The 15121-nt window shown below is 37.5% G+C and overlaps 1 protein-coding gene across 2 annotated transcripts in view; it reads left to right on the forward strand.

The window, feature by feature from the left end:
* The window catches only part of LOC133522238 (WASH complex subunit 1-like), a 46733-nt gene that overhangs the window by 14419 nt on the left and 17193 nt on the right, over positions 1 to 15121 (forward strand). For both annotated transcript variants that reach the window (XM_061857504.1, XM_061857505.1), the window contains exon 5: positions 10931 to 11057. In XM_061857504.1, coding sequence (XP_061713488.1) covers positions 10931 to 11057 — 127 coding nt within the window. The remainder of the gene's footprint in view (positions 1 to 10930; positions 11058 to 15121) is intronic.

Below are 15121 nucleotides of genomic sequence, written 5' to 3' on the forward strand. Positions count from 1 at the left end.
GGTTAAGAATATAACCTATGAAATGAATAAACAATTTGAAAATCTCGGTAGTAATAATTTAAATTTTTTTTTGCATCCGTCAGAGCTACACCTTGCCGCATGGAGGTACTTAGGCACATACCTAAAGGTCGATAATAAACCCACGAGCCACAAGGCGGTTATTGCTAATTTTGTGGTGTAGTGCAATTTAGCACGTACCGGCTATTAATAAACTGGTCTGCTTTGTAAGTCTAGAAAATATAACAATCATGCGGTGTTATGTAAAGAAACTATATTCGGTCATTTGTTTTCGTTGGGCGAAAAACTATACAATTTTATGTTATGACTGTTATGATTATGAGTGCCATCTACAAACCTATAACTAATTGAAACTTTGTATAACTGTGGTAAAAAATCTTACCTGTACTGATAGATTATTTATCATACTTCTATGATGGATAATGAAACGGTTTGAGCGAATATGTATTCCATTTTGTCATAGTTTTTACATGGCACTCAAAAAAGATCAACTCTTGGACGATGACCTTATCTGTTATTCGATTACATTCTGGTCCGAGTCAAAAAGTCCTTTTGAGATAAATAAGCCTTAAAGAATTGCAATCCCCGTCTTCCTTTTTTTGTTTGCCCTGCAACGTCATATATGGCCATGATCGGCGCCCGCACGTCGTGACGCATCGGATAACTGAATGACATGTCTTATGCCGGAGTAGTGATGAACGATGGCTGCACGTACGCATATAGTTTATAGTATAGCAAGTAATCAAAGTGGCTAAATGTAAACATAAAGATAAAAAATATATAAAACCTTAAATTACCGGGAGGTCTATTCAGATATGAGACCTCCGGAAATCTGGAAATACGGCATTGAAAACTGTGAACTAGCTTAATAAATAACGATTTATTAAATAAATGAAATATACGTAGATTAACATTTTGGGTGTTTTTTAATATCTATATACAATATGTATTTATTTAGAGCATCTTCCAATCGCCTGGTGCAGTCTTAGGTACGTCACGCGGTATATCCAAACACATTATGGCTGCTATTCACCAAGGGGCATCATACTGGCCCAGTTAGACGGGCCATCATACCAGCCCACTAAGATGGGCCAGCGTGAAGAGAAGGTAGTGATGTTGGATGCCTTATGGCGCGGCGGGATGGCGATGGATGGCCACGATGTTGGTTTTTCGTCCGCACATCAAAGGTAGTGGGACAGCGATGGTGCGTACGCATCTACTTATACACGTGGCCCATTCCATACTGCGTGCTCTAAACCATTGCATGGCTATGTCGCTGGTTCAGCGCTGAGCCATCGCGTAGAGGAGCCATTATACCTAGAAACGCACCGTTAATATTTGGGTAGGAGTTTCCCGCGAACATCTGTCGTTGTGCGGGTGTCGGCCAATTCGCTTCTATGAGGCCAATTCAAAGTTAGGTACATTGTGACATCAACATTATATCTAAATGATGTCAGTCGCCCGTGCGTCTCGCTTGCGCCAATACATGTACGGACGAGTACGAGCGAAATGCACGCGCTACTGACATCAGCATTCAGTTTGAATTGGCCTCTTACTTTATTTATAAATATTATCTCATTGATCGTAACATATCTACGTCTCTTTCAGCGCTTCAGGTCAAGCCTCAAGGCCAATTACCCTTTTAGTTAGGTCTCCTCCCAGCCAATTGATATTTAGGACACTGGCCGTGTGTAACACTAATAAACAATTACAATTATAATGGTGTTAGGTATGTGATATTAATATTATATAGTACAGCTCGTAACAGTTTTGAGTAATTTTTAATCCAAACATGATTTATCTATTTAATGATTTATATTTTTTTGAAAAGTCTTGTATGTGTCGAAAATAAATTGTACTGTATGACTTACTATATTTTAAGTTCTTTTCTGAGGGTATCTAATGTAATGTAAGGTAGGCATTTGTTGCAAATGTTGATAACACTTGTTAAAAAAAACCTTCATTTCATTACCCCGCGCACTCCCACCTCTGTCGCAATCTACATTTCGTCATATGAAAGCCTGATAGGTTAGGATATTTAATACTACGTCGGTGGCAAACAAGCATACGGCCCGCCTGATGGTAAGCAGTCTCCGTAGCCTATGTATGCCTGCAACTCCACAGGAGTTACATGCGCGTTGCCGACCCTAAACACGCCCCTCCCCCCTCGTTGAGCTCTGGCAACCTTACTCATCTGCTGTTTTCTGTAAGGTGGAGGTACTTCCCCAGTTGGGCTCTGCTCTAGATCTGTAATGACATCCACTGGTTGTGCCCTACCACACAAAGCGAGATGACTTTCACAATGCCCATACCTCTCTTTTGGACGTAGTTTAAGGCCGTACCTGGGTCCACTATTTTGCAAGTAAATCTCTCCATAATTTTAATCAACCTTTAGCTATTTACACCACGAACCTAAAATCTAAACTTTGACATTCAATCCATAACCCATCAAGACTCAAACGCCCAATAACAATTCCTCGGTCGTACAAAACAGAATGAATAACCGTTACCCAGATTCATAGCTGTATCGATCGCGTTTGCAGCGCTGCACAAAGTTAGCTCAAGTCTAGTGTTCATAGTAATTACGAGTAATATAACAAATATATTTTCAGGGAAATAGCCGTTCGCGTATATACAGTGGGATAATTCTTATTTAAAGGCTTTGTTTTTCATACCTTATTTAATTTTTGGGGTCATATTTTTGAAATCCTTGATAAGTACAGTCGCTATTATACATATAACGGAGCGGACAAGGCGTTCACAAATATCTGAAGGAATCCTCTATTTACCTCTTGATAATCTAAAATTGTCATTAAATTGATATTTTCTTAGTATAAAACCAAAATGCATTGGAAATCTATGCGTCAATTATCATCATCATATATTATCAGCCTTTTGTCGCCCACTGCGGAGCATAGGCCTCTCTTCGAGTACGCCACATAAACTACTTCGCGTTTAGAAATAATTTTCGATTCCAAATCGATGCAAAATTAACAAAACCGATCTTGCTGAAGTTATCTGCTTCATCGACAAAAGTTGTTTCTGCTTCATCGACAAAAGTCGACGGTGTTTTATCCGCATCTACTCAGAACTTATTCTAGTTACTTTGCCAGTTTAATTAAGTAGATACACTCATGTCCTTGTGCAAGGATGATCGTAACTTGTGGGGAGCGAAAGTCGACGCCACTTTTACGAAGAATTTTGACCGCGGCCCGTCATGCGCAGTTTCAAGGTTGGAATACTGGCGTCAACGTCATCATTTATTTATTTCCTTGGTTTTATTACACAATCATTGGAAAGTAGAAATTACAGTCAAGGAAAGTCTCTAACTTTTTAAAAGATTCGGTACCCTTTATAATTTATGTAGGTGAAGTTACTATGTGTAGGCGAAATGTGAACTAAAATTTGTATTTTTTGGGTTATGGCGCCATTGGGAGCGAATGTGGTGATAGGTTATTTTTATTAAAATAATGAAACAATGTCAACAAAGTATTCTTTTAAGTTTAGGACTCGTTCAATGTATATTTTCGGTGGCCGATCGAAAAATCAGGCATATCGTAAAGCAGACAAACTGATTGAATAAATAAGTAGGATAGGTTCGTTAGGTTACTTAGGTTGCTTCTGATGCCCGAAGGGCAAACTGACCAAAATAAGGAACCCGCGTCGCGGGGCTCCGTCAAATTAGGGACCAATACAATGATTTTCACAATTCACAATACGTAGGAATTTCATGATCTGTCTGATTTTACGATCGGCCGCCGACATATCGATGAAAAAGTCGAAGGCCGTGCAAAGAAAGGCACCCACATTCCTTAATAAAAACTTGTTTAAAAATCCCTTAGCGCACCTCAGCGCTTATTTTGATACCTCTGCTATTTTGAGTTCCTGCGCAACTATTTCCTTATTCGCGTGCCACGCGCTTTTCATTGAGCAATACCCGAACACAAAACAGTTCGGATTATTCGTTTATGAAAGGTAAACATTTCCTTAGGGAAATATTTACGTATAATGGGGTATTCTACAAAAAGGCAACATGACAGCTATTCTTACCTTAACAAACTGCATAAATCTGTAGAATAAACATAACTGCCGTTGTATTTGAAGCTGAGATGTCATGCCAAATATTGCAATCTTAGCTTTACCAGATATATGAATAAATAGTCATGTAACTCATGTTGACTCGAGTTTATAATATGTATACATTTTTTCACCAGACCCCGTTATCAGTGGTGAAGAAACATTGAAAATACTAGGGCACACATTAATATTTACACGCGTATAATTTGAAATAGGTACCTAATATTTAATGAAAACAATATACCTACTTATTTCATTCATCTTACTAATATTATAAAGAGGAAAGATTTGTTTGTTTGTTTGCATTGAATAGGCTCCAAAACTACTGGACCGATTTGAAAAATTCTTTCACCGTTGGAAAGCTACACTATCCCCTGTGAACATAGGCTATATTATATTTAAAAAATAAATGTTGAATACCCGTGCGGAGCCGGGGCGGGCCGCTAGTAGGTATATATAATGTGAAGCCAATTGCCTTAAAAAAGGTTTCATTTGGTTGTTGAACTCTATAATAATACTTAGGTACTAAATTGACATTTATTTGTCAAAATATGTCTGATGTCATATATTTACTTAATTTTATGTTCGGTAAAAATATGAACTTCCTGGATAATCGTGCTGAATTCTCTCAGTTTAAAATGGCGCTAATGGCAAAACTGGAAATAAACCGAATGCGACGCGGAAAAAATGGTTTGTAATTTTAGTAAAACTGTGCAATAGACGATATTTTTTCTCCAATAGTTATTATTAATTTTTTTGTGACAATTTTTTTTTTTTTTATCCTACAGATGTAACTATGAGTGAAATATAATATGTAAAACTGGGAATCATAAATCTTGAAACTCATTTTTTACCTATTTCCTGTATATTACATATGTGTATTTTTACATTTCGTGACATAGGTACAGATTCGGTGACAGTGCAATAATAAACCACACATAATGCGTTTCATCTTAAATTGTTTTAAGCGACATTTATACCAGTATGTCAAATATACACGAATTAAATGAATATTGTGTGACAACCCTATGATACTATTTCAATGAATTTTCACCACTGATAACGGGGTCTGCTTATCACAATGGATTAAGGTGAAGAAATGTATACATATTGATGAACTCGACTGTATCGGACTTTGTGACTTAGCAACTAATTTAGTTTGGCCATGGCAAGCTGTATCGAACGGCAATTGTGCAATATGTATAGATATTTTTTGCATACAGGCTCTGTGAAAATGTAATATCAACTATCGAAGGATGTATAATGCTCTCACATTAGCTGTTATAAAATGTTATATAATATCGAGTGACAGGGACAACGTGATAGTATTGACAGTGTTTTATTATCTTGTCCCTGTCACACAATGTTATACAACATTTTATAACAGTAACGGCCAGTGTGGGAGCACCGTAATGGAAACCTTTATAGAAGCTGTAATAAAACAACGCAACGCTGCCTTATTTTGGTGAATTGGGCTTAATGAATTTAATGTAGTAAGAAAATCTATGATCTCTAGCATCTCTGTCTATTGCTCTGGGAAATGGCATGATCATAATTGCCACATTGTTTTTAGAACAGCCCTAGCTGGCTCGCATGTCTGGCGACGGATCGATAGTAAAGGTCGACCGAAGCTAATTTAGCTTTCGCTGTACCTAGCTACAGCACGTATGCTATACAATTACAGCTGTAATTGCAGACGGGCCGTCCTGCGGCTGTAGCACGGTCGCAATTTTATCGCCTGTCACGTTTTAACAAGTATATAAGTGCGAAAGTGACAGGCATAGTGACAAGGGATAAAAATGCAACCATGCTGCCACCGCTGGTCGGTTACGCGGGCTTACCTTATCGGCCTTATCGCCCACACGAGCTATCCATCGATTTGGTATTACATCTGTAACATTCACCTGTAAATGTGGACGATAATGTATTCTTCTTCAAATATAGCAGCGGTGATTGTTCAGCTTACATTGATTGCTTGCCTTATATATCCAAACAAAACCTGTCGATTAAGCAATAAGCACACGCATGCACCTTCGACAAAGTAACTTTGTCGTAATTTTATAGGTAGGCATATTATGGGCGCAGTTATTGAAGTGATAGCATGATTATAACTTATAACAGTGGCTGTCTCTTTCAATTGAACAGCGTAAAAAGTGTTATTTTCTCTTTCACGTTGATAAGCGACAACCATCAATAGTTAACTAGAAAACAGGTGTTGCCATGCCATGTCCATTTCAAGATCCACTTACAAAGAAATGTGTAAAACGAGTAAAAGCTATAAAAAATACTGCTAGCTCTTTATGCATTTGCACGATCGGGATACGTAATTTATCCTTCGGAATAAATGGTTCGGGTATTCGTTAACCGCGTGGGCGGAAACGAGTCCGATACCCAGAACTCGCAGAAGCAATCCGGCTTTGTAGGAAAAAGCTTTCTGTTTTCTGTAATACCGAATAATACTCTTTGTTGTTACGTAATACTAATATCTTGTGCGTAATATCCTTATGTAACATTACACACTACTTATTGCGAGTAATGACTGCCTAACACACCTGTTCAATTGTGGACATAATTAATGAGAAAGACAATCGATTGATATAAGATTTAGTAACAACTATTGAACCAGACTACTATGTTAAAGACTACGTGTTTAATTTCACCGCTAGGGGCGATGGTGTAGTGAATTTTCACTCCTTATTCATGGTAAACAATAGATATTGGAGGGTTGCCTTTTAAGTTGTGTCGTCCGAAATTTTATACACTTTAGCATTCTCTCGAACCAGTTATGGAAACACTTATTCCACTCTGAAGTTGGAGGTTGCCAAAATGGCCGATTTGTTTGCGTCCACCGCTTCCTCGGGTGTGCGAAAATGTTGACTACGAAGACTGTTTGATTTTTAGGAACGAGAAAAAATCGTTAGGGTTTAAGTCAGGGCTATAGTGGGGTTATACGGTGGGTGGTCCAGAATTTCTACGTTTTCTTTGTGTTAAAACACTTGTCACTCGGGAAGTGTGAGAGCTTGCATTTAGGGTTTTTCTTTAACTCTGCGATAACTTGTGGCAAGCAAACTATCGTATACCAGTCTGCAATAACCGTTTTACGATCTTGTAGCACAATAGTGGCAACGTGACCACGACTAGCCTTTGCCACGAACGACGCGTCCATTTTCTTCGAAGTGCTTCTAGAGCGTATGACTTTTGTCGGTTTTGGCTCATCTTGGAAGACCCAAACAGTCGACTGCAGCTTGGAATCTAGAATATCAGGATCATGAATTTATTCCAAGATTCATCACCCACTGATCATATCGTAGACGTGTTCTGACTCTCTGCGGCCAAAACGTTGCAGAGTTTTATGACACCATCTAACATCGGCAAATGTGGTATCCATCGTGAGATTAACTTTCTTACACCGAGTTCTTCATGCAATTTTTAAAAATTGTTATCCCTGAAATGCCCACAAGTGCCTCTTTTTCACGGTATGTCACGTGTGTCACGTGACGATCTTCGATGATCACTTGTCTCACAGCGTCGATGTTCGTACGGATTTTGGACGACCTTCAAGTTGTTTGTCACTGAGATTGCAGTGTCCACGTTGAAATTCCAAATACCAGCGTTCTACAGTCCTAAGGCAAGGTGCTTTGGTACTGAAATACAGAAGTCAGCTCCAAAGCACTGAATTCGCGCACGCAAATTTTCCTTAGATTTCCATTTTCACAACAGACTCCTTTTCTTTGATAAGACGCTACAGACAAACGGTTTCGAACGTCTAAATTCAAGAAGTTTAAAATACTACGTTTTTTTTTTTTAAATAACTACGGGAGGTTTGTAAACGTCAAGACTTAAAAGGCAGACCTCGTAGTTCAATATATGTAGTAAAAAAGGGCCAACTAAAATATATGCAAAATTAAACAGGTTTTTAAAAACGGCTAATTTAGCCGATAAAATACTTTTGTGTATATTAGAACGTATTTTTTTTATTAAGCATAGTAGAATTTTGTGAGTAGTTTTTCTGGACCACCATCTATAGTGGCGCCAACTGGTGAACACAAAAACGATAGCTCTCTTTGTAAATAAATGTCATGTTACTTCCCTGTTATACTGTATGTTAGCCCTTCTGCGTATTAAAACCGTGGTCGTCATTCAATGGCGTCAGTTTAAATTGAAATTGAGAAAATGAAAAATAAAGGAAGATCGCTTTTTGACAGCCAGGCTATATCAATAGTAGATTGTAGGAGAGGCCGGAAAACCGCTCAAAGGTGGACGAGTGAGTTTGAGGGCCGACACGTTAGTGGAGGCCCTCAAATAATACGAGTTCATCTTTAGCGTTTCCGGCCGAGGCATTACATAATGCTTTTCACGACTACTGCGAGGAAATAAGAAAACATTTGCATAACTATAAGTACTTTAATAGAAATTAATATTTATATTGTTGAAAGAAATCCATGTATTTTGTCGGAAACATTTATATTTTCTTCACTAGAAAAACTTATTTTTACTGCGTGGATACGTGTTTCTTGTCACTCAATTTACACTATCCAATTCACTGCCTTTTTTTCTTTTTTTTATGACTTTTAAGAGGCGTTTTTCTGTTGTTTGCTTCAAACCGACTAGAAGCGTTTTTTGTAAAAAAGCACAAACATCTACAAAAGTAAAAACGCCTTAAGAGTGAATTGAATAGTTTTGCCGTTTCTTTTTTTTTTATAAACAAGTAAGTAATTGGTCCTATAAATAACCTAATTATATTTTTGAGTGAAAAAGTTAGGGCCAAAAAAAGACCTTTTACCATCACCAATGACAGATGATGATAACAATGATCATCAATGACAAATGATGATAACGATGAAACATTGTAGTAGTGGTGGTTCAGGTGCTACAGCTATTGCCTACTTTCCACCATGGTTTTAGACCATCTATTGCCACATTTCCGAACAGCGGCGTGAAAAGTTAATATTTGTATACACGTTGCGATATTTTAATATTCTATTAAAGTCTGCCCTTCGTCTCACCTTTAGCTCTATTTAACTTAAGTAGGCGGGACCCGACTCGCGAGAACTCTTAAATATCGCAAAATAATACGTCATTCTTGTTTGCGTCCTACGTTGTATTTAACGTAGGACACGTTGTATTTAAGCCTCTGAACACTAGCATACTAACCCAGAACGGAATATGACTGAGGTTGCAACACAGTAATCGTGTGAAAAAAAAGGATAATATTTCTTATGATCTCTTATTTACATAAGGGATGTATGCTTCTCTTTATGTACTTATATTGGCCTTCGCCTAGTGATTAGGGAGGCCAAGAGAGGATTTTGTAGCTACTCGAGCGCGTCAGATTAAGATATGCGTGATATCTTGCTACCCCGTGGAGTCTACCTTAACCACTTTTAGCCGTCTATGTTAATCCGTTGGTTGGTGGGGGTTCAACAAATCGCTAAGCAGATTGTGGATTTGGTAATTTTAGTCCAAATATGATATTGTATATAATTGTGCTATTATTCCGATTAAGGAAATGCGTACAAATACATAATTAATAATTATCAGATTAAATTATAGAAAAATAATAGCATTAACTTGGACCAAAACGACCAAATCTATATAATCCCCGAAATTTAAAAAAGTCTGTGGACGCTTTTCTGCACGCTGGAAAAGAAAACTTTATATAGGTAACCTTTTTTCTTCCTGTCATCTAATCTTTCGATTCCAATAGGTCTCTACGTCGCTCGAGTAACTACACATTTAGCATCGCCGGCTCCCTAGCTGTAGCGGTTTAGGCTGACAAAATGCTTCAGATAAGACTGTTTTTTTCTATTCTCGTAGGTAACTTCCTTCTATGTACGAGTAACTAATTAGGAATTGATACTCGCGGTACGGTATAAATGTTGACATGATATTACTCTGATTTTTCAACAGAATACTCATCTTGAGCCATTCTTGGAATTTCTCGACTGCCATAAATAAACCTTTAAGATGTTTCGAATAATTTGCTTTATAACTCTTTAAAGAGGCCTGTTAATTGATTGCTAGTAATAAACCGATGCCAGCCGTAAACATAAACAACGTGGGAGTCGTTCAGGTGCTTTGAATAAAACCAATCGGCGGATATCAGAATATGACCTACTCGTAAAATAAAATCGTTGAAGGAGAAAAAGAAGACTTAAGGAAGGTCTGGTTCATGTCATTCTCGTGGCAAATTTTATAATAGTCTTATTATAAAACAACCAGCCAAGTGCGTGTCGGGTCACACGTAATGGAGGGTCCCGTACCGTCATAAGATATGAAAAAGCCATTCACGTAAAAGGGCCCTCGCGGCACTTACGTTCTTATAATAAAAGAGAAGTATTTTGGAAAAAACTCATTAACCGATCATGTTTCAATTGTTTCAAACAATATTCGTGGAAAATATTTATTAAGCTGTATTTTGTTATTTTTTTTGAAATGTTTTGTATGGCATTTTGTATATCATCATAGATCACCACTTAGTGATTAACTGAGCTCTTTTGGTATGCATTGTAACTGACTTCCGCCCACTTTACACTCTGACATCTTAGTTTAGGTACGCAGTTTGTAATAGTACATTACGATACTAGTGCGAAAAATGGGAAATCCGAAACGAGTGACGATAAATTAAAACACGACCGAAGGGAGTGTTTTAAATCGACACGAGTTGCGAATTGCCTATTCGCACATGTATCGTACAACGTTTTACAGTATATATGGCCGTTTAAATGTTCGACATAGTAACGTAATATGCTGATTTTCGCACTAGTGCGGTAAAGTAGCACCATATGTACTGTAAATTAATGTTACATACCTTTAATTTGTTTTGTCTAAATAGGTCTGAAGCCAAAGAAACCCCTGCGCCAACTGGGGATGCCCACTCGAACCTGATGGCCGCTATACGACAGGCCGGAGGCGCTGGTCGGGCCAAGCTGCGACCGGCTGCTTCATCCACTCCTTCCAAGGTAAGAATTTATGATTATAGCATCACAAAAATTACTGGGCAATGTGACCTGAATTTACTACCAACGAAAAGACAGAGCATCTTATTATTTATTTATTATTATTAAGCCTCTGCTGTCCACTCCATGTCAACGGGCTGTGTTTCAGAGACCGTAAATAGCTTTTTTGTAAAGCTACTATTGCTGCTCTGAAAACAAATTGTAGGTACAATTGAAAATGAAAGATGGGACCCATACAAAAACGTGACCTGTCCTATATGTAGATTAGAACCAATACGGATTTAGCAACTTACAGAAAAGTTACTGTAGTCACTCCGGTCTCGTACTTAGTTCCAGGTAGCGCAAATACATAATCGCAAAAATTTTGAACCGATTTGCGCTCCAGTCACGTAGTCTAATAGTGACGAAGATACAAACTATGGTGCGATGTGTGCGTGATGTGACAATAGATACACCAGACTGCTTGTCTGAAGCGCTTTCGCTATACCTACGTTCGATAATATAGTCATGCGGTAATAATAAGGATAATGAATGGGCAAAGCTAAGTGCTCAAAAATCGTAAACTTTGTGCTTAAGTGAACAAATGACAACGTTGTGACAGAGAAACAGATTCTGTATATATATTTAAAAAAAACGAATCAATACAGTTTTTACAGTTCAGGGTTTAACAGTTGCAGAATACAATAGTTATTCTTAAACTTTACTATATTTATGTTCGTTAGGATCGTTCTACACGGGATACGCAACTGTTTAGAGCAGCAATGTGATGTCACGTGATGGATAATGGATAGCACGACTACACAGGGCATGTGAATCATCATCTTGGGGGGATCTCTCCGTTTGTTTGTTAGCGAGGGTTATATGGTTTTTCCTTTATCTTTTTTCAAATTGGTATACCTCATTTGCGTTGTGTCATTGCTGGCTGTCCGGCTTTTTCTACATATACATAGTGGCTTTTTCGATGTCTTTTTTCTTTTGTAACACCAGGTGAAACCAAATTAACCAATATACATAATGCATTCTATTGTAAGAATGCTGAATCGTGATGTTAGCTTTGAACTAGCTCCTATAGTAAGGTGGTGTGAAATCGTATTTCCCAGAGCGACTTCTGTGAATACTTTGTGTGTGATGATATCATTGTTTGGCGTCCAAATTAATTCGCTCCTTGTTCCAGATTATCATGAAATAGATTAAAATAAGAAATCACACATTACTTTTACAGTAACATTGTATAGTTATAATTTTCAGCTTCAATGAAACCTTTCTAATATTTATATACATGTATATATAGCTATTATTGATACCAGAAATACCAGTAATTAGTACCCAGTTTTTCCAGGACAGTTACTGCTTTAGCTTTAAAAGGTTAATATAAGATTTAATGTTGAATATGTATACCCCGTTTTTTATTAATATTACTCGTAGAATTTTGATAACCTCAAAAGTAGTGGTAATTAACTTTTTCTTCCGAAATGCTAGGGTTCATATGATATAATATTGCGATACAATAATATGTAAACGACACAATAATTCAGTGCATATGTACTCAAATTTAATATTGGTGGAAAAACGTTACCACTACTTTTGAGGTTATAAAATTTCTAATCTGAAAAAAAAACGGGGTATAAAGAATTGTCAATTATTCTATTTTATCTTCGTCTATACGATTTTCTAAATATTACAACTTCGTCTCTAACTAACCTTACTTAAAATATAAAGACTGTAAACCTAATAGGCTCAGTAGGCTCCTACACGAAACCAGAATCACACAAAGCGCCGTTATGTCTAGACGCGACCTAGGGTATCGTAATGTGTAAAGGTGACCCAATGGAAAGGTTATATAGAGGTTGGCTCTGTTAGTCTGTTAACTATATATACAATTTTATGTTAAAACTATCGTTTACCACCCGAGTTTGTCCGTTCGTCCCATTATTACGAGTATTATTCCCCATGTTATTCTCTTAACGTATTCTCGTAACGTATTTAAAAGAAGTATTACTAGGTATTCTTTAATCCCGATGATAGTAAATTAAGTTTATTTTAGTAAACATATTAAACACCCCTATGATGGACGTGGCACCAGTAATGGGATGGTATATACAAATCCAAGGAATTTACGAGTATCATCAGTTTTAAAACACTGGCTACATTTTACCATAAACAGGATCCATAGAGCTGCTTAAGTTTGATGTTTCATTGATTTTTGTTTGTTTTAAAATTAATGGGCCATACTGCCCATGACGGGAGCGATTTGTTAATAATATTATTATGTATCTTTCATAAAATACATCGAAAACATAAAATACGAATAGGATTCAACTTTTAACGCATTAAGTGTTAGAAATTTGAAAGGTTTTGGTGAAATATCAAAAATACTCCAAATTTTCTCATAAATGTCCCATGACCGGTGCTTTTAACATAGAAGTTAAATAATTTATTCGTAAACACAAACACGCGAACTAAACTAAGATGAAAAGAAGACAGATCGATTGATAAGAATAAAAGCAATACTTTGTGGATCTTACATTAAAATTTAAGTCATAGTTAAAAACAAAAATATTTTGTCGAAATTTCATCAAAACCGTACCTAACTAACAATAAAAACTTACATAATTAATATATAAGGGTAGAGTAATTTAAAGTATGCGTTTACAATTTAAAAAAAAGTTGATACCACAGAAAATACATTTTTATGTAACTTTGTTCTCAAACAAAACTTTGATTCGCGGTCAAACATTCCACCGTATCTGTCTATAGATATTAACTAAGAGCCAAATCTTAATGTTAGATAGAACTGATAGAAGGTGCGCCATTAAACATTGACAAATAAAAAGTTGCGAAAGACAAACATGCTACAGCGGATACTTGGAATTGAGGTTTTATGCCAACGCCCGTTTCTGAGGTGAATATGGCCGCAATGGCCGCATATTGCCACTTCAACTTGATAAGCTGATGATGAGCTTTAACCTTAACGTATCTCTGTTAGTTTAAAAAAAATAACAAGTGTATTATTCTAAAATAGATATGCAACCGACCGGGAACTAACTTGAACGGCTATTATAAATAAAATAGGTTACTCCGACATTTATAAATTCATTCCTCCATACTAAGCTAAGCTAAGCTGTAAAGTCTCAGAAAAAAATCGTGCCACCTAGTATGTCAAACGCTTTTAACACTGTTGATCATGACATTCTCCTTGCTCTTCTCAACCATCTAAATGTCTCACCTACAGCCCTTAGATGGTTTTCTGCTTACCTTGGGGGGCGCAAGCAAGCAGTCCGAGTTGATCGGGCTTTGTCGGACTGGTGCGATCTGGCTACTGGCGTACCTCAAGGTGGTATTCTCTCCCCGCTTCTCTTCTCCACTTTTATTAACTTCATCACCGCCGAACTTTGCTGCGCATACCATCTTTACGCCGATGATTTACAGCTCTACGACCAGTGTAAAGTAACGGATATGTTAGCCGCTACGGAAAAGCTAAACAGGGACCTCGCTCATATTCAGCAGTGGTCAGAAAAGTTTGGCCTATTTGTAAATCCCGCCAAATGTCAGGCCGTTATTATCGGTAGCTCTCGTCAGCTGGCCAAGTTGGATCTGGATACGATTAGGCCGGTGTGTTTCAATGGCACTCCTATACCTTTTAGCCCGTCTGTAAAGGATTTAGGTGTGCACTTGGATTGTACTTTGAGCTGGAGACCGCAGGTTGCCGAAATCAGTCGGAAGGTTACGGGCACCCTTCACGCTCTTAACAAACTCAGACACTTTTTGCCAGTCAAAACTAAAACTTTATTAGTTAACACCTTAATCCTACCCATTATCGACTATGGTGATGTGTGCTATCCTGACTTAAATGAAGAGCTACTTGACAAGTTGGCCCGTCTTCTTAATAATTGTATCCGCTTTATCTTCTGTCTCCGGAAATATGATCATGTGTCCTCGTTTCGTTCCCAGTTGGGCTGGCTCCCTATTCGTCAACGGCGTAATATTCGTATGCTCTGCACTCTCTATTCCATTCTCAATGATCAACACTCCCCTGAATACCTTAAGTACTTCTTTCACTTTTATGG

Source organism: Cydia pomonella, chromosome 10, assembly GCF_033807575.1.
Source record: "Cydia pomonella isolate Wapato2018A chromosome 10, ilCydPomo1, whole genome shotgun sequence".
NCBI lineage: Eukaryota > Metazoa > Arthropoda > Insecta > Lepidoptera > Tortricidae > Cydia > Cydia pomonella.